Genomic DNA, 26,368 nt, shown 5'->3' on the forward strand with positions numbered 1-26,368 from the left:
AAATTCTAATGGACTTCAAAAATTTTCTATATAATGTTTAATATTTAATGTAATAGCATATTTTCAAACTCAATACATAAACAGATAATCATTTGATAATATGTTATGATTAACATAAATTATAAAACTATAAAGTATGAGAATTGTGAAAGATACATATAGAGAGAAAAAGAAAGTAATGAAGAGTTTCTTATTAATGTCAAACATAAATAGTCATAAATAAGTACAACAAAATAAATTTTACTAATCAATATTATTAGTGTATTAATTAAAAATGATTTATTATGTAAAACATATGTGAGAATTAAAAAAAAAGTTATAAACAGCACAATTTTACTTATTCAAATAAAATTATTTCTTCTTCTAAATTTTTTAAAAATATCCTAATTAAGGATACTGATTATGATTTATTTATCCACCAGAAATTATGGATAACCACAATGAAATGCTCCATTGATGACAAAATGAAGTTAAGTTGTTGCTTTAATTTTTAACGTTTGAGAAGATCTCACACAAATATAAACATAAAAATAATTAAATAGTATAAGAAATATAAAAAACAATAAATGCAAATAAACTCTATTTGTACTACCCCTTCTTCCTTACCTGCTGCGTTTACATACCCAACTGATCCAAATCTGCAACAAAAGCAGCAAAGGCATCGTCACGCAAGAAACTACAATTTAATTCAGCAAAGGCATACGTCAACAACTTCCCCACCTTCTTTTCCTCGATCTCCCACGAGACCCTCACCTTCTCCACCACCCCAAAATGGAAAAGCAACAACCTACACAGCCTCAGCCTCACCACGACTTCATTTTCCGTTCCAAACTCCCCGACATTTACATCCCAACGCACCTCCCTCTCCACACTTACCTTTTCCAAAACCTCTCACAATTCAAAGACCTTCCATGCCTCATCAATGCCGCCACCGGCGAGACTTTCACCTACGCCGCCGTCGAACTCACCGCCCGCAAAGTTGCCTCCGGTTTCAACAAACTCGGCATCCAAAAAGGCGACGTCATCCTCCTTCTCCTCCAGAACTGCCCCCAATTCGTCTTCGCATTCCTCGGCGCCTCCTACCGCGGTGCCACCGTCACCGCCGCCAATCCTTTCTACACTCCGGCGGAGGTAGCGAAACAAGCCACAGCGTCCAACTCCAAACTCATCATAACGCAAGCATCTTACGTGGATAAAGTAAAGGATTTTGCGAGAGAAAACGACGTCAAAGTGATATGCGTTGACTCGGCGCCGGATGGTTACCTTCACTTCTCGGTGTTAACGGAGGCCGACGAGGGAGACATTCCCGCCGTTAAAATATCTCAAGATGACGTGGTTGCGCTGCCGTACTCGTCTGGCACGACGGGGCTTCCGAAGGGAGTGATGCTAACGCACAAGGGACTCGTTACGAGCGTGGCTCAACAGGTTGACGGAGAGAACCCTAATTTGTACTTTCGCAGCGACGATGTGGTAGTGTGTGTTCTGCCACTTTTCCACATTTATTCGCTCAACTCTGTTTTGCTGTGTTCGCTTCGAGTTGGGGCTGCCGTTTTGATCGTTCCGAAGTTTGAGATAGTTGCGTTGCTGGAGTTGGTGCAGAAACACAATGTGAGCGTCGCGCCGTTTGTGCCGCCAATCGTTTTGGCCATTGCTAAGAGTCCTGATGTGGAGCGATACGACGTGTCGTCGATTCGGATGATCATGTCTGGCGCGGCACCCATGGGAAAGGAACTTGAGGATTCTGTGAGGGCTAAGCTTCCCAACGCCACACTTGGACAGGTAATTATGATTCAAACGGAGAAGACATGATGGGTCTATTTAGTAAGTTTTCCTTGCAAGTATTTTTGGAAAAAAAAAGTCATTTTTTTCATAAGTTAAAATAAGTTTTATATTAATTAATTTATATATATTTTTTTAAAAAATTATATGAAAATTTTTAATCTATGATTTTTTTTTTCAATCTGTTAAAAGTATTTCTTGAAAAAAAATTATTCATACCGACTCTTGTCTTGCCTTTTGACTTTTGAGTCAGTTCTTTCAAGTTTTGGTGCATACTGCATACTATAGCTAAGCCTGACACTTGGATAGTACAAAACCATTTAACAAAGGATACATTAATTCCCAGTCCAATGGTTTAGTTTTGAGTCAGGGCCCTATAGCTAAGCCAGGATTCAAAAGTGCAAATGTTAACGATTTCTACCTGAAAGAACGTATTTATTGTCGTCAAAAAGAAGGAAAAATAAAGTATTTTATTGCACCTAAAAGTATAAAAGCTGTTTAATAGTCCACATCTTTTTATATCATTAAGCAATTAAATGTCTTAAGTTGAGTGTATTAAATATATTTTAAGTAATGCTATCGTAACACTTTTTAAAGACTCTGTTAAGATTTTTAAATACATTAGTATATAATACAGTATTTTGATATTTAAAAAAAAGTATGAAATTTTTTTATTTCTAATTCAAAAATGCTTTCAATAAAAATTGTTGTTTTTTTATTTTTAACTAATACTAAAAACAGTCATTAGCATTTATTTTTACTATAGTCTACTACAGTATGAGAGACACTCCTGCCTCTTTAATACTTTAATATAATGAATAATTTTATTTCTTTTGATATACTTATATTTTAAAAGTACTACGTAATTATTAGCATGTCATTAGGGTATATATTCATAAAAGAGTATCAACAATAGTTGATATAATAATTTATGTTTGATCTAAGATTTAAATCATAATTTTATATATGAAATAAATTATATTATAAGATAAATATTTATCTTTATATACTCGTTGTATTCGTTAAAGATTAGTCAATAATTTAGACGACAAGTATTTCTTAGCACGGTAAGTAAAAAAATCTTAATGAAAAAAAAAATAGCGGTATGAATGAATAATTTCCAAGAGAAACGCAGCATAATTGGATATGCTCCATCCAGGCTCCACAACTATTATTTTTCTAGTTTTAACTAAAAATCCAAAAGAGAAAAGTGAATAATGTCATAATTGTATGAACAGCACTACTGCACTAGACATGAATAAATTCGTTCGGCGCATTTTTCGTAAAGTTCTTATCGCATTCATGAGGAGCAGCATTAGGAAAGAAACCTCAGCAGGACAATTACAAAGAATGAAAGAAGCATAAGAAATGTAAACATTGCGACGATTGTATGATACATGCTGCAGGGTTATGGGATGACGGAGGCAGGACCAGTGCTATCAATGTGCTTAGCGTTTGCGAAGGAGCCAATGCAGGTCAAATCAGGTGCCTGCGGGACCGTCGTAAGAAATGCGGAGATGAAAATTATTGATCCTGATACTGGCGCTTCGCTTCATAGGAATCAAGCTGGTGAGATTTGCATTAGAGGCAACCAGATCATGAAAGGTAATTAAACTTTTTCTCTCTTTCCATAACCCAAGAAAATAAATACTTAAATCGGTGTATTGGACAAATTTTATATGATTTTTTTTTTTTTGTTTTCTTAACGCAATTAGCTAATTACTACACATAGGTACCATGCGGGTGGTTGCAGTATTTGATTGTCTAATTTCTTGCTAATGTTGTCAAACTATTGAATGTTTTTGTCACATGTTTCCCATGATCTATCATCTTATTACCTGTTAATGTTAAACTATTATTTCTTCTATATTTGATTAGTTTACCCACGAGCCACGGAACACTAAAAAGTGGTCTTCATCGCTGGTAGGTAGGTTAGCCATATTGAGTTCCTTGGAATTATTATTTTTTACTTTATTTGGTATGATAGAAAGAGTGGGAGAGAAAGGAAAGACACTCAATTTATCATCCAGTCTTCTTTTGATCAGTGAAAGCGGGAAAGGAAGAATACCAAAAAATATATATATGAAAAAACGGGAAAGGAAACATTAAAAAAAGAGTGAAACACTTAACTTCAGTCTTCTCTATAAAATAGGAAGAAAAGGAGAGAAAAAAAAAAGTGAATTTGAACATAAACGCCGCCAAACTTTAAATCAGTAGCTTTCGTATATCTTTTTTCAAATATTTGCTAAGCTCTAAAGAACACAATAATTAATATTTTAATATTCATATTCATATATATGTTTCAAACATTTGAATAATAAGATGCAAATGATTGACAAAAATAAATTATTACAATTAGAAGTATTATAAATTGAAAAAAAAATTGTCGTGAATTTTTCTAAAAAAATGAACCAAGAATAAAAAAAGAAAAAAAACATATTTGTTAATGAATTAAATTAATTCTTAACTTTAATTTTAGGAATTGATATAATTTAAACTAAATCAAAGTTATACGCATATATATAAATTTGTGGTGTATTTAACCAAATTTTGTTATATATATATATGTGTGTGTGTTTCTATAACAAGCTAGTTAATTCAAAGAGTATGTCAAATGCTTAAGTGGTACTTAGTTAAGACATGTTTGGTTAGGTTACCTAAATGATCAAGAGGCCACAGAAAGAACTATAGACAAAGGAGGATGGTTGCACACAGGTGATATTGGATACATAGATGATAATGATGAGCTCTTCATCGTTGACCGGTTAAAGGAGTTGATTAAATATAAAGGATTTCAAGTGGCTCCAGCTGAGCTCGAAGCCATGCTAGTTGCTCATCCTAACATCTCTGATGCTGCCGTTGTATCGTAAGTTATATAGTTAGCATATAAATTTATTTTGATCCTCTCTTGTTTATTTTCTCTTCAAACATAGATTTTAATGATCACGTTGATTTCAGAATGAAGGATGAAGTTGCAGGAGAGGTTCCAGTTGCATTTGTTGTACGATCAAATGGTTCAATGATTTCTGAGGATGAAATAAAGCAATACATCTCAAAGCAGGTAATTATTTTTGTTGGCTTTCAGCATTAGTTACAATGTTTGTGGCATCTTGTATTTTAATTATATTGTGCTACGAAAATTTCAATATTTTTGTGACAGGTTGTATTTTACAAAAGAATTAGTAGAGTTTTCTTTGTGGGCTCAATTCCAAAGGCACCCTCTGGAAAGATCTTTCGAAAAGACCTCAGGGCCTGGCTTGCAACCGATCTTGCTATTTAGGCTTTAATTTAAATGTTTTATTATAAGGTCACCCACCTTCGGTGTAAATATGAGGGCCCAACCCAACTAAGTCACCATTTTTGTACTAAATGGTGCCCCGCTAAGCAGGAGAGAAAAGACATTTCATACTATTAATGTGTTTTTTTGAATTGAAAGACCCAAAAATCCTGCTTTTGTTGTATTATTTTGTTCTTTTGTTTGAAACCCAAATGTTCAAATGAAGCATATATAGAACTTCCATGGAATATATCTATGTAAATTCGTAAAAAGTAGAAGAAGTTATTAAACGACGAGAACAAAGTTCATCCAAGCTGTTTGAGTTAAAATATTAAAAAACACAATAATCACCGATTAGTGTAACTTTATAATTATTATATTATTTTATAATTTTTAACTGAATAATATTTTTTTAACATTAATCGTTGGATTGAAAATTATTTTCATATAAATTAGTATATAAAATTTCATATTAATCTAAAATCATTTATTTTTTCTTTTATATAAATTAAAATCAACGTAATATAAATATTTCAAAATATAATAAAATATGGATCATTATTCTTATTATTGTTTAATTTTGATAAAATTTGACACAAATAATTTTAATAATACATAGATATATTCTAATGGTTGTATCAATAATAATCACATTTTATATTAAATTATAAAAATAATGTAATAATTATTAAAGTTATTTTGGTGTATATCGATATATACATATATATTGAGAGAGAGGGTGGGAGACATTAGAAAGGTCTCTCATTTATCTTTGTAGTAAGATGGGTGAACGAGTGATTAACTTGTGTCTTTTGTTGAAATTAAAAAAAAATCTTAGAAGTTCTACAACATGTTGTACATGCATCCACAAAAATATGATAGAAAACTTTGCAACAAGTAGTAGGTTGAAATTAATTTAGGAGCCATGACATATTGTCATGGGCTTAACATTACAAATAATGAGCTTGCTATATGTTGACTTTATTGTGTAAAGAAACAATGGGGAAGGTTAGCCAATTATTATTAATATTGCGCTAGTAAATATGGTCATTGGTGTTATAAATTAATCATTTAAGTATATTCTTAATCTCTAAAAAATACGATCATTATTATTTTTGTTTATTTTAATTTAGATAAAATTTAACATTTTTTCTTTTAGTTCTTTTATGTAATAATTTTAACTAATGATATAACAATAATTAATGATATAACAATTTTAACTAATGTTACGTTTTTAAGACGTTTGACTAGATATTTATACGTAACTTTGTGATTTTTAAAATCTTTTACAAGTCTAAACATGAGAATGTTTATGGATATGGGTCACATGTGAATCTGAATTAACTCGAATCAATTCGAGAATAGTTTGGATATGATCATTTATGTATTTGGATCTAAATAAAATTGAACCGATCAAAATCGTTTATACACATGTCTTGTCACAAGTTTAGATTTATCTATCCAATCAAAATCGAACGGAACCTCTCAAAATTTTAAAGTGGTTTAGTTTGACTTTAAATACAACTAATATTGATACTTCAAATGTTAGAACTTCTTAAGGTATTATTTGTAGGTATATTATTATTTGTTTCACTTTTTTTCATATTTATTTTTTCTGTCATGTTTATAATATTAATGGATCATATTTTATTTATTTGTTTCAACAAATTTGATTATAACAAAGTTTATTGCAAGAATTAGTTTGTAAAAAATAATTATGATTTAGATTATTATACTAAATCTCCTTGAAAAATATTTTATTTTAATTTGTATTAGTTTATGTTAGAATATTATGTTAATGATGTTAAATGAATCAATTACTTTCAAATATTTTTGATAATATTGTGTTAATTGTATTAAATATTTTGATAAATTATGATATAAAATCTTAGTTTTAAGAAAAAAAAATCAAATTTAAATGGATAACCTTCCATAAATAAATTGTATTAAATTAAATTTTTTTAAAAAAATTATAAAAATTAAAATAAATCAAACCAATCAAATTTAGTTGAGTTATATTCTAAAATTAGACAAAACCTACCTAAATCAGTACACGAAGACCCCGTCCAAACACGTTGTTTATAGGTGCAACCTAGACATAGCCCAACATATCTTATTTCGACGTCAAAGTGATGTGCATTGACGCGGCACCGGAAAGATACCTTCACTTCTCGTAGTTAACGAAAGCCAAAGAGAGGGAGACATTCCCGCTGTTAAAATCTCCCGACGACGACGAGGCGTCCGAAGGGAGTGATGCTAACGCATAAGGGACTCGTTACGAGCGTGGCACAACAAGTTGACGGAGAGAACCCTAATTTGCATTTTCGCAGCGATGACGTGGTTGTGTGCTTGCTCCCACTTTTCCACATTTATGCTCTCAACTTTGTTTTGTTCCCTTTAAGTTGGGGCTACCATTTTGATCATGCACAAGTTTGAGATCGCTACGTTGCTGGAGTTGGTGCAGAAACACAAGGTAAGTGTCGCACCGTTTTTGCCTCCCATCTTTTTGGCCATTGCAAATAGTCCCGATATGGAGCGATACGACTTGTCGTCGATTCGGATGATTATGTGCACTCGGACAAGTGATTACTAGTCAAACCATCCCATGAACAAGTACTTAATTGCTTCCTCAATACAAGAAAAAAGTATAATAAATTTAAATATAAATGTATTTATGATCTTCCTAACAAGTCTCCTTATAATATTGATTAAGAAATTAAAACTAGAAATTATTTATCATAAAAATTATAAGAGAACTAATGTAAAAAGTCTTTTATTTCATTACAATTTTCTTTTCAAGGATTTTTTATTTTGATATCAAGTTTAGCTAAGAATATTTTAGAAAATATTATTAATTTTATTTAAGATTAATAAAATTAGATGATATTAATTATTTTTATTTATATTTAAGTATGAAAAAAGTATTATATAAAAACTCTAAAAACAAGTGTTATTTTTGTTTTTAATATAATATTAATTATTATTTTTCATCTATGAATGAATAATTAAGTTTTATTTTTATTATTATTAATTATTATTTTTAATACAATACTCTAAAAACAAGTGTTCTTATTTTTATTTTAATATTAATTTAGTTTGAGTTCAACGAATTTACAAATCACAAATCCAATACTATAACTAATCACCATAAAACGTTGATTGGTTTGGTTCATATCAACTACTAGATTTGACCAAGCTAAAAATCTTAACGAATTCAATTAGTTGAATTTGTATTCCTTAGTTGATCGGGTTCATCAAACTGATAAACACCACTGAGCCATTTCGCCGACTTGGTGGGTATTAATTTATCATGAGTGTTATTAATAAGTATTCTTAATACATTAATTAAAAAAATTAGAGAAAAAAGTATGTAGTACAAAAATTATAAAAAAATGCAAAAAAATATCATATATTAACAATTTTATTTTATGCATCTTAATAATTTACCTTCTTTTTAGTTCGTTGACCAACGTTATGTTTAATAAAATTATCTAAAAAATTAGATGAAAAATAAACTTATTAAATTAGAAGTGCTTAATAAAATTAACTATTAAAGTAATTAAAAAATATAAAATAAAATAAAAATAATAAAATCATTATATAATTAAAAAAGATAACAAAGAAAATAAATAAATATTAAAGATAAAAATGAAAAAAATTTAATGTTTAAAAAACATTACATCAAGTGGAATTTTAAAAAATATGTTAAAAATTATTAAAGAAAACTTACTTATCAAATAATCAAATAAATTTTTGAACTAATAAAAAAAATTAAAAACTAATTCAAACATGTTATCGAACATATTCTTAGCTCTTTTACAAGTTTCACAATACCTCATTTATGCCTTTTTGATGCAGGACAGGCCGGTTTTGGCACTGTGTGTGCAGGACAGTTGGATAGTATTCCGGAACCAGCAAACAGTCAAACACAAGAGAAGACATTACTTCTCACGAGGGGAAATAAGTATTAGAAAAAATTATTTCGAATTTAACATGCTTTTAATCAAAATTATCTCTGTTTTCTATTTTTTTTATTAATTTTAATTTAGAAGTATTTGTTAAGATTTATAGCTTTTATCTTAATAAAAGGTAGAAAATCTTGATATTTTCCATGCAGGCTCCAGCTCCATTTTGGACGCAACTATACTTTCTTAACTAAAAATGCAAAAAAGGAAAAAGGAAAAATGTTTGAATTGTATGAAGTATAAACACCAGTAGCATCAATAATGCAGTCCGCGAGAGGTGAAGAAAAGTGTGTTTGGCTTAGAGAACTAATTCTGGATCTAAAATTGATTAAATTTTACGTATTTAATTTTATGCTATAAAAGATTTTAAAATTGATTTTAAGTTTAAAATTATTTATAGGTTGAAACAATTTTGAGTTAATTTTTATTTTGGATCAAAAAATTTATATTAATTTTTTTTAACTTAATTCTTTAATAAAAATATCTAAATATAAATTAAGTCATTTCAAAATTAAGTTAATTGGATCGACGCTTATCTAAAAATATCTAAACAATGCATGATTGTATGGTACACCGTACACATGCAAGTAGGGTTACGGGATGACAGAGGCAGGACCAGTGCTGTCAATGTGCTTAGCGTTTGCCAAAGAAGGCAATGCGCGCAGGTGAAATCAGGTGCGTGTGGACCGTCGTGAGAAATGCGGAGATGAAAATCATTGACCCTGACACTACCAAAGAGGCAACCAGATCATGAAAGGTACTCTAAACTTTTTTGTCATTCCACATGTCAACAGTAGAAAATAAGTAGTTTACACTCCTTGTGTTTTTTTTTTAAAAAAAAATTATATGATATTTTCGTTTTTTTAACACTATTAATTGTTTAAAACATATAAGACCATGGATGCATGTAGTACTTTTTTTCATTTATGCTCTTAATAATATTTTTTTGAATGATGCTATTGTGTTGCATGTTTCGAGCAAATAAGGTGTTTTTTTTCCCACAAAATAAAGAAGATTAAATCTGCTAAAAATGAATCAATTAAGTGACTATAAATGAGTGATATGATGTAGGTGGTAGAAACTAAGAGAATTATTTTATGCATATTGAAAAGAAAATAATAATGAAATTAATATTGTAAAGTTAATATATTCTTTGATTTATTTATTATTTTTCTTAATCTGATAAAAAAAACAGGAACGATATATATATATATATATATATATATAGATATATATATATTATCTACTTAATTTTCTCTTCGAACAAAGATTCTAATTATCACATTAATTTCAGCATGAAGGATGAAGTTGCAGGAGAGGTTCCTGTTGCATTTGTGGCAAATTTCCCAACGAGGAGTTGTTTTACAAACATATTCTCAGATTAGGGCTATTTCGAAAGTATTTTTCAGGGGGTGCTGTTTTTGCATGTCCCCAGCATGGGATGCGCCAGTACTGCTGGCGACTTCGTGCATGGCGGACACGTGTCAAGGGGGGAAGGAAGCGTCATTACTGCTGGCGATTTCAGCCCACGTGAAGTGGGAAACGCCAATTGGCGCCACAATGGAAGCGCCAGTGCTCTTGGCGATTCAGCCTAGGGTAGGCAACTTTTCTACAGCAGCTAGGGCAGCTTTGCAGCAAGTGTGTGCAGTGCCTTTGCAGATGGTGGCGCTACTCCTTTTGGTGATTTAGGAGAAGGAAGAAAACGCCACTTCCTTTGGCGTTTTAAGAGGAGGAAAAAAACGCCACTCCCTTTGACGTTTTAGGCTATTCAAATACCACTCCTCTTTCAGTATTTTTCCAGCGCTTCACTTTACGTCTGCAAGTTATTTTCCATTGTTGGCTTTGGCAATCAAAAATATATGTGGCTTCACTTTACGTCTGCAAGTTATTTTCCATTGTTGGCTTTGGCAATCAAAATTATCTGTGGCTTCACTTTACGTCTGCAAGTTCTTTTCCATTGTTGGTTTTGGCAATCAAAAATATCTGTGGTATGAAATATTTCTTTAAAGTATGTTTTATATTTCATAGACTTTTCATAGATTTGTTAGTGTGTATTTAAATGTATAAAATAAAAGAAAAATTAAGTGTTTAATGTTATTTATTTGAAGAAAATTTTATGATTGAAAATAAAATATTTTGAATATGAAATTTGTAGTACTTTTTTAATTAGATTAAGTTGATATTGATGATTTATTAGTGTGTTAATAATTGATGAACGTTTGATCTTTCATTTAAAAAAATTTGTAGATCATATTTATTTGAAGTATTTTGAGTACGAAATTAATTTTAATATGAAGGTGTAGTATTTTTTTAATTAGATTAGGTCCATTTGTTGGTGTGTTAAAAATTTAGAACTGTTCAAGTTGAAAGTATTATTTGATGATGCTTTGTTGTTTCTAGTATCATATTTATTTTATTATATTTATAGTAATTTTGTAATTAGCTATTGTCATTTTGAATTTATTATTGTTAAGATTAATTGTTTATACTACTAACTTCGTTCATGAATTATTTTATTTTGTCTTTAAAATTACTATCTTGAAATTATATTTTTTTTAAGTGTGTCCCATGAAATTAATTTGAAGTTAATTAAATTTTTTTAAAAGAAAAATTGAATGTCAAGTTCCAATAAAGGGACCTTTTGTGATTACATTTTATTAGTTTGGATTTAAAGTTTTATAAAATGGTTCGTGTTATTTAAGTGTGTTGATGTGAAATTTATTTAAACTTAATAATTTTGATTACATATTGATTAGTTTAAAATTACTACATTGAAATCGTAAATTTTTTTAAAGTGTCTTAATGTGAAATTGATTTGAAGTTAAATTTTATTTTAAAATAAAGTTTTATTTTGAAGTTCCAGTAATGACTTTTTGTGATACCCATTTTATAATTTATTTGACGTGTTAAAATATTGTTTTTGTAGGTAAACGATAAATTCGATTATAACAGTGTTGTATTTCAATGGAAGGGTATACGAAGACAATGATGGTGTCATATTTGAAGGCAGTAAAAAAGTGATTCAGATTAAACGTGGAATTAGTTTCAATGCTTTGAAGAAAAAAATTGGAGATAAGATAAAGTTACAAAATAATGAAATTATTTCTGCTATCAGCTGTAGATTTTTAGTGTCAGGAAAATAGATTGCCTTCCAAATTTGTGATGACGAAGACGTTGAAACGATGTTGGAAAGTTTTAAACAACAAGACCAAATGTCAGTTCTGGAATTGTACATAGAAAAGGATGTGACTGATGGTTCAATGTTTCATTCTGCACATTCGCTTACATCATGTGGAAATTATTTATCTAATGATGACACACAACCGCAAAAAAATATGAGCAATTTAAATATTGACGAAGACGATAATGATGATGATTATTTTGTGTCTAACTCATACGTTGAAGAGTCTTTAGACGAAGATGACAGTGTTGACGGTATATCTGATACAGACGATGAAGTCACCGACATCCCTCAACCAATAAGAATTGTTCATCCAGCAGAAGGGATAATTTGCTGAATTAAAAAATTAGACAATACATTTATTATTTGATGACAATTGAATTTAATGCTAAATAAGTATTATTTGAATTTTTATTTTGAATTGTTAGGTGCACAACGAATTGAAAATCCATTTTGGAATGATGCTTTACATTATAATAATATCAACTGGAGTTATCCTGATGAGGAGGACATTTGCGGTTTGGAGATGTCGTCGACCTTTAATGATGACCAAGAATTATATGTTGGCATGGAATTTGATAGTAAAGATGCGGTAAAAAATGCAGTCAAACAATATGTTATGAAGGTGCATCAAAGTTTTAAAGTTCTTGAAAGCAAATCGAACAAGTATGTGGTTTGTTGCTTGAATAAAAGTGCAGAGTGTCCTTGCCCTTTCTATATGAGGGCAATTTTATCCAAAAAAACAGATACGTGGAAAGTTACACAATGAGGTAAACCACACACATGTCTGAATATGACCATGACACAAGATCACGAGAAACTTCATTGAGATTTAATTGCCACTTGTGTAGTAGGTACGTATTTTATGTTCATATTATGTTCATTTTTTGTTAATTCTCATTTAAATTTTGTTATGTTATTGACATACATGGTCAGAGAAGATCTATCAATAAAAATATCTTTGATTCAAGAGAGGATTAACAATGAATTTGCATACAATGTGTCGTACAAAAAAGCGTGGTTGGCGAAACAGAAAGTCATTGCAATTGAATATGGCGATTGGGGTGAGTCATATGCGAAACTTTCGTCGTGGCTAACACACATGCAAAATCATTCTCCTGGATCATATTTTCAAGTACTACATGACGATTTTATCGTTGGGAATACGGTTAGTCGCGAACACCGTTAGTTTCATAGAGTTTTTTGGACTTTTGGGCAATGTAAAGAGGCTTTCAAGTACTGTAAGCCAATCATACAAGTTGACGGTACACATTTGTACGGAAAATACCGTGGGACCCTCTTAATGGCCACATCACAAGATGGAAATGGTGGTGTGCTTCCTCTAGCATTCGCGGTTGTTGAAGGTGAGACGTTGACAGCGTGGTCATGGTTTTTGGCACACTTGCGTGAACACGTCACAGATAAAAATGGGATTTGTCTGATATATGATCGACACGCGAGTATAAAATCCGTTGTCGCTAACGAAGCTCTTGGTTGGCAACCTCCCCACGATTATCATGTCTACTGCGTGCGACACATAGCAAGCAACTTCAATCGGAAATTCAATAATGCAAAACAAAAAGAAATGTTGAAGAAATTGGGTAAGATTTCATATTTGATGGTCACGTTTATTTAACTTTCATATATACTTAAAATTGTTATTCATAACTAATTTTATGCAGCCTACACTCCTTGCAAGCACATTTTTGATCAAAATTTAGAAAAATTTCGTGAACTGAGTCCAGCCATAGTAACATGAATTAATCGCATTTCAAAGGAAAAATGGACGATGACTTATGATAGAGAATGACGTGGATATGATCACATGACAACCAACCTCTCAGAATGTATCAATAAGGTTTTGAAGGATTGTCGCAACATTCCCATAACAACATTGGTCAAATCAACGTACAGTAGGTGTCGAAAGTACTTTGTTGAGCGTGGCCGCCAAGCCTAGAGACAGTTAAATGAAGGGCAAGTATATTGTTCAAAGCTTGTTAAAGAACTTAGAAAAAATCAAGAACAAACTTGTTCGTACATCGTTCGCATGTATGACATCCACTCCACAAGGTTTGAAGTAGAGGAGACCTTCAATCCTATTACGCAACGTGGCAGACAAAAGTGGGCAGTTAACTTGAATGGTCATTATTGTCAATGCGGAAGGTATTCTGCGCTTCACTATCCATGTTCACATATTATTGCAGCTTGTGGTTACGTGAGGCTGAACTACTATCAATATATAGATGTTGTTTATACAAATAAGCACATCTTAAAAGCTTAATTCCCACAATGGTGGCCTCTTAGGAATGAAGCGACTATTCCTCCTTCTAATGACGCATGGACACTTATCCCTTACCCAACTACAATTCGTGCGAAAGGTCGGCCAAAATCAACAAGGATAAGGAATGAGATGAATTGGGTCGAACCATCTGAGCACCGACAAAAATGCAATAGATGTGGAGCCGAAGGGCATAACAGGCGTCGCTGTCCAATGCAATCTGAGCGTGGGAGTTGTTCAAATCATTGATTTATGTATGTTAGTCGAGTGACTCGTATTTGTTTAAGTTCTCTTGAATGTATTGAATTTTTGGGGTTGAATCAATTTGTTAGTTAAAAACATTACTTATTTTGGTTTGTGTACATTAACTATTTGTGGGGTTCCATGAATTCATTAGTTAAAAACATAACCATAAACCCTACTCATAACCCCTAATCCAAAACCCTAGGCCTTAAACCCCTAAGTCGTAACCCTAACCCTAAACCCTAATCATAATCCTAACACTAACCCCTAATCCCTAAACCCCTAAGCTCTAACCCTAATCCTAATCCTAACACTAACCCCTAATCCCTAAACCCCTAATCTCTAACCCTAACCCAAATCCTAATCCTAACACCTAATCTCAACCCCTAATCCCTAAACCCCTAAGCTCTAACCCTAACCCTAAACCCTAATCCTAACACTAACCCATAATCTCAACCCCTAATCCCTAAACCCATAAGCTCTAACCCTAATCATAACCCCTTAGCCCTAACCATAACCCCAAGCCCTAGGCCACACTAACCATAATACATAAAGCCTAACCATCCAACCTAACCCTAAAACCTTACCATACTCCATAAAACCTAACCCTAATCCATATAACCTAACCCCTAAACCTAACCCTAATCCATATAACCTAACCCCTAAACCTAACCCTAATACATATAACCTAACCCTATTCCATAAAACCTAACCCTAAAACCTAACACTAATCCATAAAACCTAACCCTGATACATATAACCTAACCCCTAAACTACCCATATTCCATAAAACCTAACCCTATTCCATAAAACCTAACCCCTAAACCTAACCTTAACCTATAACCCTAACCCTAAGCCCTAACCCCAAACACCTACACCTTAACCCCAAGCCCTAAGCCACATCCCTAATCCTTAAACTGTAACCCCTAAGCCTAATCTCTAATCTCTAAACCCATAACCGTAAAGAGAGCATATCGCGTTGGTGTTTGGCTTTAGTTACTGAAACTACTTATTTTTCGTTTGTCAACTTTAGTTTTATTTGTAAACTTAGTTTATTATTATAGTTTGATGCGCCACATAAACTCTATACATTAGTAAGGCATAATAAATGAGATGCGATAGATTAATTGTCAAAATCAAATGTCTTACAAACAACAACAAAATTACACAAATACATGAAAATCAGTCATTATGGTGTCCGTGATGTCGTGAGGATGTGCCACATGGTCGATCCCATCTTCGCGCTTGACGATCAGGATTTCTTCTGTCGCCGCGTTGTCTCCCCGCTTTTGCTTGCTCAGTCTCTGCAGAAAACTCCTGACACAAATCAACACCTAATAAGTCGCCCATATCAGGTATTGCTCCGGGTACATTCCATTGCGGAGCAAATGGGGCGTTAGGTGTTGCCATGGGGGCATCGTGCTACTGTGAAGGAGTCATAGTAGACCATGAAAAATGAGGCTGTGTTTCCGCAACACCACCGAACGAATGTGAGGTCTCAAAAGTATCAGTATGATGACTTGCAAAAGGATACTGATACATCTGTGAAGGATATTCGGAAAATGCTACTGGCGTGTAATACATTCCATGACCACGCTCTATCATTTGTTGGGAATATTATTTCGCTTCAACAGGCTCCCTTCGTCTGCCAATGCCCCGAGTTTCAACACTTGACTGAAGAATGTGAAACTCTTGTGCTGGGAATTCACGCTCTGATGCTGGACCATGTGACACTGGCTCAATGATTCTCTCTTGCTCTTCAGATATAATCGCTAACTTATCCACGTAAGGCACGAGATTATCAACTGTCCATGTGTTCCTCCCTTGTGGTGACACCATATATTGTAAAGTCTCCACAACTTCACCCTGCAATTATTAGCGTCAAGAAATTAATGTTCATGCTTAAGAAATTAATTAGAAGTTAAACATTGAAAAACAGATAAATACCAATGCAGCTGTGTTTGCATTTTTTGGGTCGACAAACATCTTTGTTTTACGCCTATACCACACCATGTAGTCCGAGTTAAAACCCAATAGGCCCTCCTGTCGAGGATAAACGTCGACCCTAAACTCAGCTGCATTGTTCTACTGACTAATCATTGGGGCCAATAGGTGGAACCAATTCTCATCTTGTTTGCCTTTGAGCGTTATGCCATGGAGATTCTGCGGTTGCGAAGGAAACCCGGGAATAGGTTGTTGCAATCTAAATTGTCGTAAAACTCTATCGGGTTGGTGCCACTTAAAACATGAAAACAAATCAGTGGCACCACCGCAAACCAGGCTACACTTCCAACCACACAAATTGGAGGCAACGCTGCCATCACAGTTGCTGTGTATGGCTCCCAGACAAACTGCATATAACAACACACTTGTCAATTATCAGTCAAGCATAACATATTAAAATCTCATTTAAGTACTACATTATGATGTTCTTACCTCATGTTGTTTCATCAGATCCAATTTGCGACGGAAAACTCTAAGATCATCATTGCCAATATGCTGATTTCCTCGTCGCAGCCACCTACGATAAAAATGAAATCATCATTGTCAACACGTTCCATCATTAAATATTTTTAATTCAAATGTAATTTTTTAAACGACAAACCTGTGTCCGAGTGGTTTATTATCTATGATGGGAGGCGTCCTCTTTGGAGCTAAAGTCGTGCATCGTTCCCATGCCCACATTTGGATTAAGATGCACATACCTCCGATTGATTTAACTTTGTAATCGGTGGTGCTACACATCTCTCTATATAAATACGAAAGCACGACAGGTCCCCACGTCTACGTGCTGCACTGTTCAAAATCACGTAAAAATTGTAGGTACCTTAAGGAAAACTCTGCTACTACTTTTGTTAACAAAGAGGACACCTCCTATGAATCGAAGGATCCACGCACGGGTAAACCTTTGTAATTATTCAACGTTACCCTCATCAATATTTATGTGAGAAAAATGGTGAGCCAACCAACTTAATTTGACAACACTGCCTTCAAGTTTGCCTTCCTGTGGTCTGACTCCTAATAATTCTTCACATAAGTTGGCCTAATCAAGATTTGTTGAGCCAATTAGTGGTGACCCGTTAGTACGAAGACCTAACAAAACTGACACATCTTGCAGAGTAATGGTAGCCTCTCCGCATCTCAGGTGAAACGTGTGGGTTTTGGGCCTTCATCTTTCAATGAACGCACTAATTAAGGCCGCATTTATCTTTAGGTATCCCATCTTAATTATCCAATAAAACCCACATTGCCGAAGCAGAGGAACAATTTCTTCTGGTATTTGTTCTTCACCTTGATACATTTTCACTGCTCGTCTGATGTGTAGTTTTCTGTATGGTTCCACATTCCAAACATGTTCTGAAACATGCTTGGATTGCATCCACAAAACGTCACCCTCAATTGGACCAGACCTCGTTTGTATACTTGATGAACATGACGACGAAGATGCCATTGATCCTACAAAATAAAATATAATACAATTAATTGACGATAAAATTTACACATTAATTATACATACACAAATTAAGTATATTTACAATGAATTAATTAAAATAAATTCAAAATATACTCTCCAAATAAGAATTTATATTTTTTAAATTTCAATAACAAAAATATATTACACAAATAAGATAATTCATATATATTCTATAAACAAATTAAATTACAAACAAATATAAATTTAAATATATAAATTAATGACTTCAAATAATTACACGTAAAATAATTTAACATACAAAATCAATAATTTAAAATACGTAAAACTATTCTAATTTAAACATAACATATGAAAATAATAATAACTAAAACTAACGTAATATAAAAAATTTAATTCTAACCTAATTTAAAATTACTAATTTACACTACATACAATTATTCTTAATCTATCATAACAATTATTTAAACTAAATGTAATCTACCATATACAAAATTAATGACTTCAAATAATTACAAGTAAAATAATTTAACATACAAAATCAATAATTTAAAATACATAAAACTATTCTAATTTAAACATAACATATGAAACTAATAATAATTAAAATTAACGTAATATAAAAAATTTAATTCAAACCTATTTTTAAATTAATAATTTAAAATACATAAAATTATTCCTAATCTATGATATCAAATATTTAACCTAAATGTAATCTACCATATACAAAATTTAAACTAAAGCTAATCTAAACTTAATAAGTTATGGTACCTAAAATTATTCCTAATCTTAAATTATTAAATTATGGTACCTAAAACTATTCATAATCTAACCTATAACATTAACAATTGAAACTAAACTATACAAAATTATTATCTTACACTACCTAAAACCATTTTATTATCAGAATATAAATATGTATATAAATAAAAACATACAAAAGATTTAATATATAACTTACAAGATTTTAGGAAAATGGAAGAGCACCAACAAGAACAGCACCAAGCACGCAGTTCTCTCTCCACACAAGGATTCACTCTCTGGGATAACAAACAAAATCGAAAGCAAGAGGAAGGAATGCAGGCAAACAATTGAAGGCCATAACCAGTTTATAAATGCAGAACAGCCCAAAACGCCAATGGCATCAGCGACTTCAGCAGGCGCAAATCGCCAATGGGAGTTACGTTTCGTCTGCACTCACCTAGCTGCTGCACGTAGCCTCTGCACTTGCACTGGCTGACGGGACTTCACAGCAGAACTGGCAGAAAGCGCCGACAGCAATGACATGTCCCTGCTTGAAATCGCCAGCAGTGCTGGCGCGTCCGTCCAGTCACCTATCCGCCATGCACGAAGTCGCCAGAACTACTGGCGCGTCCCTCACCCGTTCGACACGTGTCTGCCATGCACGAAGTCGCCAACAGAACTGGCGCATCCCATGTTGGGTACGTGCAAAAAAAGCACCCCTGAGAAATACTTTGGAACAGCCCTAATCTGGGAATATGTTTCTAAATAAAATAAGTTATTTAGAAATATTTTATACTAATTAAAATTTAATTTTTTACTTCATTTTTTATTAACATAAATTATTTATTATTTTTGAATTATCCAACAAAAAAAATATTTAATTTCTTAAGAAATTAAAAGGAAAAAAATGAAATCAAGAAAATCACTTCCCCCGCATTTTACGTCAATTTGAGATAAAATAATAACCAAAAAAAAAAAAAAACTTGGCAAACAAACCAATGCACTAAACGGTGTATCAGCCACCCTGTAAGGATCAGCAGTTATCCCCACTAATCATAAGCCAGGGAAAACACTCTAAAATAAAATATATAAAAAAATTGAAAAAACAAAAGCATGAAAAAGTTGAAAGGAGTTGAGAAAGGGAAGAGAAGCGGCGGGCTTACATGAGAACTCACTCAGGGTACAACCCAGTTCTTGATGACCCCTTAAAAATTGTTCGCAGAAGACGAAAATATTAAGCCACGACACTAACAGGGGCTGTGGAAATGTCACAAATACCCCTTTTTATACCAAGTGTGGTCAAAATAGAATGTCTATTTTAAACCTTGGACCCATTATTCTTTTACTCATATCTCTATAGATTTAGATTAGTAGGGTATTCTTTGTGGGCTCAATTCCTAAAGCACCCTCCGGAAAGACCTCAGGACAAGGCCTGTGGCTAGTCTTCCCGTTTAGGCTAATTAAATGTTCTATCACAAGGCCATTTTTGTGGCAGGTTGTTCGTTGTGAATAAGGGGCCAACCCAATTGAGTCACTTTTGTACTCAATGTAATTTAGTGCCCCACCAAGCAAGAGAAAAAGGGCATTTAGTATCAATAATTTCTTTAGTTGATTCTTGAAAGACCCGAAATCCTGCTTTGTTGTATTGTTTTATTGTTTAAAACCCAAATTTTCGAATGATGCATAGAAGAACTTCAATGGAATATATCGATGTTAATTTGTGTAGAACAACTTATTACTTGATGAGAACAAAGCTCATCCATGTTGTTTGAGTTAATTAAAATATAAAAAAGCATATATGATGACCAGATTAAGTTATATATAAAAAAGATTGAAAAGGTTTATCATTTAATTTTTGGTAAAATAAGTGATTAAGTTATGCCTGTTATTTAAATTACAAAAATAAAAGCTTGAATTTTCTTAATTAATATTTTCAGTTCAAGTATTATAAATAGAATAAAAGTAGAAGTTATAAGATTAATTTGATAATTAAAAGAGAAAGAATTTGAATCATTATTATTAATGTATAATTACTTTTGAAAGTGAATTTTTAATTCATAAGTTTTTCTTGTCCTCAATAAAATGTCTAAGCCAACTCCTAAACATGTTTCTATTTTTTATTTTTATTTTTTCATTTTCATGACTTGAACGACATATGTCTTTCTTTTTCTCCCTCCAGCTTTGTGTTTCTAACGAGCTTATAATATAAAGATTAATCAATAAAATATTTATTTATGAAATTATTTAAATTTATTTATATGATTTTTATCTTTAAGGAAAAATAATTTCATAAGATTTCAAAGTAAAATTAAATTATTAGTTATTTATTTTAAAAAAATAAGAAGTAAGTATATAAATATATTATTCAATTACTATAATAATAACATACTTTAACAATTTTACATAATTCTCAACATATTATTATATTGAATAATTCAAGAAAAATTAAATATAGTGTCGATAAAATCACAATATGTTTTTATTATTATGATTATATATGCTAATATAAATTAAAAACATAAATTTAAATATATAAAAGACATTAAAAATTAATATAATGCAAATATTTGAAGAAAATGATATTGAACATGATTGTCTTATGTGAATAATAATTATGGTTTCTATCGTACTTTTTAAAATAATTTAGTTTGTGATATTATTTAGTAAATAAATTAAAGTTATTTTTTGATAAAAATATGTTTAATAAGTTATTTTCAATATATTTATTATATATTAATGTAAAAATATTATTATATCTATAATATCATTTTATGATAATTATACAAAGATAGTAATAATAATAAATAAATAAAAATATATAATATATAAACTATAAAGAAAAAACATACAAATATAAAGAAAGAGAAGATGTAAAAAGGAAAAAAAATTATAAGAGAAAAAACATAAATAGAAAACAAGAAAGATAAAAGGAAGATAAGAGAGAAAATGTTCAGCGAGTGAAAAATTAAAATATTTATGCAATTGATAAGGGTAAATAATTAAAAAAGGGTTATAATTATATTTTTGTTGAATATATATAATATATAAATAATAATAGAGACACATCATCATTTTATGGTAAGAACCTTTTTAAAGAGTTATAACCTTTCATGTTTAAAATGTAAAATATTTTGTGACATGAGAGAGAACTATAAGTAATGTAACAGACAACAAGTCTTCCTCCCAAGTCCCTAGCTATCTCTCTCATCTTTGACTCCCGCAAGCAAAATGGAAGAGCAACAAGCTCACCACGACTTCATTTTCCATTCCAAACTCCCCGACATTTACATCCCATCGCACCTCCCTCTCCACACCTACATTTTCCAAAACCTTTCCCAATTCAAACACCGTCCCTGCCTCATCAACGGGACCACCGGCGAGACCTTCTCCTACCACGCCATCCAACTCACCGCCCGCAGAGTCGCCTCCGGTCTCAACAAACTCGGCATCCAAAAAGGCGACGTCATCCTCCTCCTCCTCCAGAACTGCCCCCAATTCGTCCTCGCATTCCTCGGCGCCTCCTACCGCGGTGCCACTGTCACCACCGCCAATCCCTTCTACACTCCGGCGGAGGTAGCGAAACAAGCCACAGCGTCCAACTCCAAACTCATCATAACGCAAGCATCTTACGTGGATAAAGTCAAGGATTTCGCGAGAGAAAACGACGTCAAAGTGATATGCGTTGACTCGGCGCCGGAAGGATACCTTCCCTTCTCGGAGTTAACGGAGGCCGACGAGGGAGACATTCCCGCCGTTAAAATATCTCAAGATGACGTGGTTGCGCTGCCGTACTCGTCTGGCACGACGGGGCTTCCGAAGGGAGTGATGCTAACGCACAAGGGACTCGTTACGAGCGTGGCTCAACAGGTTGACGGAGAGAACCCTAATTTGTATTTTCGGAGCAGCGATGTGGTTTTGTGCTTGCTTCCACTTTTCCACATTTATGCTCTCAACTCTGTTTTGCTGTGTTCCCTTCGAGTAGGGGCTTCCGTTTTGATCGTGCCGAAATTTGAGATCATTACGTTGCTGGAGTTGATCCAGAAACACAAGGTGAGCATCGCGCCGTTTGTGCCGCCCATCGTATTGACCGTTGCAAAGAGTCCCGATTTGGAGCGATACGACTTGTCGTCGATTCGAATGATTATGTCGGGTGCGGCACCTATGGGCAAAGAACTTGAGGATTCTCTCAGGGCCAAACTTCCCAACGCCATACTCGGACAGGTAATTATTATTAGTATTCCACCACCCGTCTTACCACATTTTTTTCCTTCTTTTCACTGTTTTTAACTGTTAATGCACGAGGTTGAAATACACCCACGTATGTTTGCTTGCTTTATTCACTAAACACCGAAAAGAGAAAAAATGAATAAGGTCATAATTGCATGAATAGCCGTAGACATCAATAAATTCGGCGTGTTTCGTAAAGTCCATTACGCATTCATGAAATTACACTCACTAACGTTTTAGAGTGAATGAAAAAGAAGTACTGTAAATGAATTTAACGAAACGTGATTTCGTGGTGTACTTGCAGGGTTACGGGATGACAGAGGCAGGGCCAGTGCTATCAATGTGCTTAGCGTTTGCGAAGGAGCCAATGCAGGTGAAATCAGGTGCCTGCGGGACTGTCGTAAGAAATGCGGAGATGAAGATCGTTGACCCTCGAACTGGTGCTTCGCTTCATAGAAATCAAGCTGGTGAGATTTGCATCAGAGGCAACCAGATCATGAAAGGTAAACTTTTTTGTCTTCCCATCATCATCAGGACTGTTAAGAAAAAATGAACTGAACTGCAATGTGTTCAACTAAATCGAACAATGCTAAAAAACACTGACCTGATTATGGTTGAACTATAACTCAGGAAATTATTTTAATTATTACCTAACTGTCATTTTAATTATTTAATTGTATTATTCATATATAATAAATTCATAAAGCATCATTTTGTTATATTATTTTTGTCTCTTTTTATTATTGTTAATTTATCAAATTTGAATAATTATGTAAAAAAAATTAATCTTTTAATGCATAATCATTTTTCTCTTATAAAATATCATAATTAAATCAATATATAGAAAACAAAAGTATAAAGCGTTGAGTGAAAAAAGTTTGGTTTATATATGATTCCAAACAGACATGAATTTGCTAATTAATTTTATTAATTTATATATGGTTCCAAACAGACACACCGAAAAAGAAGAAGATATTTTCCAGGAAACCGTAAAAACAAAATTTAATTTTATGCAGAGTTATAAAATATTATAACAAATTAATTTAGGGTGTACCACAAATGCATAAGTTGTATCGTGTTCGGTTAGGTTACCTAAATGATCAAGAGGCCACACAAAGAACTATAGACAAGGAAGGATGGTTGCATACCGGCGATATTGGATACATTGACGATGATGATGAGCTTTTCGTAGTTGATCGGTTAAAGGATCTTATCAAATACAAAGGATTTCAAGTGGCTCCAGCTGAGCTCGAAGCCATTTTAATTGCTCACCCAAGCATTTCTGATGCTGCTGTTGTGTCGTAAGTTCTTTAGTTAGCATAATATATTTTGATCATATCATGTTTAGTTATTTTTCTCTAGAATATACTTTAATGATATCACATTGATTTCAGCATGAAGGATGAAGTTGCGGGAGAGGTTCCTATTGCATTTCTTGTACGATCAAATGGTTCTAAGGTCACCGAGGATGAAATCATGCGATACATCTCAAAGCAGGTAGTTTAATTTTCGTTGGCTTTCAACACAAACATGAATAAATTAAATTTATTCTCACGCACCAAATTTTTAAGGTGAAAAATCCCCTAATGCGAGAAGGACTTGGTCGAGCAAATTTTTTTCATTAATATCTAAACGCAATTATAGAAAATCTTAAGCTGGAATGACTTGGAAAATTCTGACAAAATGGAAGTTAAAAAAATTGACCAAACCTACTTTTTATGTCCTTTCCTTTTTGTTTTGTTATGTTTTAATTTTGCTATTATTTGTGGCAGGTTGTGTTTTACAAAAGAATCAGTAGGGTTTTCTTTGTGGGCTCAATTCCAAAGGCCCCCTCTGGAAAGATCTTGCGGAAAGACCTTAGGGCAAGGTATTGAGGCCCTCCCTAGTTGTCAATATAGGGCCCAATACAACCAAGAATTTTTTTTGTAAAACTAAAAAAGATTCAAAGGCCTGTTTTTTGTGTTATTTTATTCTTCCTTTATGAAGTTAAGTGTACTTTCAAATCCATTACATGGGATGGTTTGGTTGGATGGAATGAAAAAAAAAATATTTAAGTTAAAAAATATAAAAGGCCTCATTTTTAAGAGTTTGACCTGGACATCTTTTCATATTACATCTCAGTATTTTATTTAGTGATATTTATATAGTGAGTATTAGTCTTATAATTTTCTGTTTTGGATACTTATTTAAAAAAAAGATTAAACAAAAACATTTTTCTTAATAGAAGGAAAATAAAAAAATTACATATACGAAAAATAAATAAATTCAAGTTTATTATTTTTGTATAATATCACTATTTTAATTTTTACAGGTGTATAATGTTTACAAAAAATATTACGAGAGACCATGTTTTAATATACAAAAGATAAACCTTATGGGCCTATGTTTAATTTCATAAATATTAGGAGAAGAAAGACACTTTGTACCTTTCTATATGTTTAAAATAAAAATAAAATAAAAGAAAGAATAAAGGTTTAGAAGTTTAAAAAAGAGAGTAAGAAAATGAAGTAACTAATTAAAAAGTAGTGGGACAGCTTTTAAAAAAAAGAATAAATACATGTAGGGTAAAAATGTTTAGAAAATATATACATCAAGTCGGATAATTTTTATTATTAATAGTTATAGATATTTCATGTTTTTTCTTGGTTATTGAGAATTCATTAGTCAATAATAACATGCATGTCTTTTATATTGATTGGGCTTGTAGTCTAGGCATCCCATGTTTAAAGTTGTAAGCCCGTGCTAGAGCTCTGGATAATGCTAGCCCGCTTTCAATACCAAAAAAAGAACTTTGTGACGAAAGAAGTGACGCCAGTGTGGCTATAAGATTGAAATGTACGATCACAAAGGTAGGTGGACTTGGAAACGACAAATTGCGACTGACTGTAACAGTTGCCTTTTGTGTTTGACTTTATTTTATGAGAATAGGTAAAATAGTGTAAAATGATTTTATATAATTATTTATTATATATAATAAAATTTATTAACTTTAAAATAAATATATTAAAATTTATATAAATTTTCAATTATGTGATAATATAAAATATTTTACATAATACATGTTCATTGTACACTTATTTTATATCAATTTAGCCAAAAGGTTCCCCCAAAATACTCTCAAGTCTCAACAAGCGTATGCATATTGGCTGTTTCACGGAAAGAACGACTAATCACTTGGCAACAGCAACAGACATAAGTTTGGTGAGAAAGGGATAGACAAAGAATAATGTTATTTTTATAA

At 32.3% G+C, this 26,368-nt stretch overlaps 2 protein-coding genes and 1 pseudogene across 2 annotated transcripts; all 3 read left to right on the top strand.

Annotated features, from left to right (window-relative positions):
• The first annotated feature begins 610 nt into the window (after positions 1-610).
• On the top strand, positions 611-5,306 carry LOC114392488 (4-coumarate--CoA ligase 2-like). Its single transcript, XM_028353644.1, has 5 exons — positions 611-1,779; positions 3,186-3,384; positions 4,432-4,645; positions 4,738-4,840; positions 4,940-5,306. Exons 1-5 carry the CDS (start codon positions 772-774, stop codon positions 5,057-5,059), a joined length of 1,644 nt encoding a protein of 547 aa, XP_028209445.1. The 5' UTR covers positions 611-771; the 3' UTR covers positions 5,060-5,306.
• A 2,003-nt stretch (positions 5,307-7,309) lies between these two features.
• On the top strand, positions 7,310-10,616 carry LOC114393506 (annotated as a pseudogene).
• An 11,483-nt stretch (positions 10,617-22,099) lies between these two features.
• Positions 22,100-25,269, top strand: LOC114393123 (4-coumarate--CoA ligase 2-like). Its single transcript, XM_028354385.1, has 5 exons — positions 22,100-23,121; positions 23,432-23,630; positions 24,215-24,428; positions 24,522-24,624; positions 24,900-25,269. The coding sequence occupies exons 1-5, from the start codon at positions 22,129-22,131 to the stop codon at positions 24,999-25,001; spliced, it is 1,611 nt and encodes a 536-aa protein (XP_028210186.1). The 5' UTR covers positions 22,100-22,128; the 3' UTR covers positions 25,002-25,269.
• Positions 25,270-26,368: the final 1,099 nt, after the last annotated feature.

This window comes from Glycine soja, chromosome 17, assembly GCF_004193775.1.
Source record: "Glycine soja cultivar W05 chromosome 17, ASM419377v2, whole genome shotgun sequence".
Classification (NCBI taxonomy): domain Eukaryota; kingdom Viridiplantae; phylum Streptophyta; class Magnoliopsida; order Fabales; family Fabaceae; genus Glycine; species Glycine soja.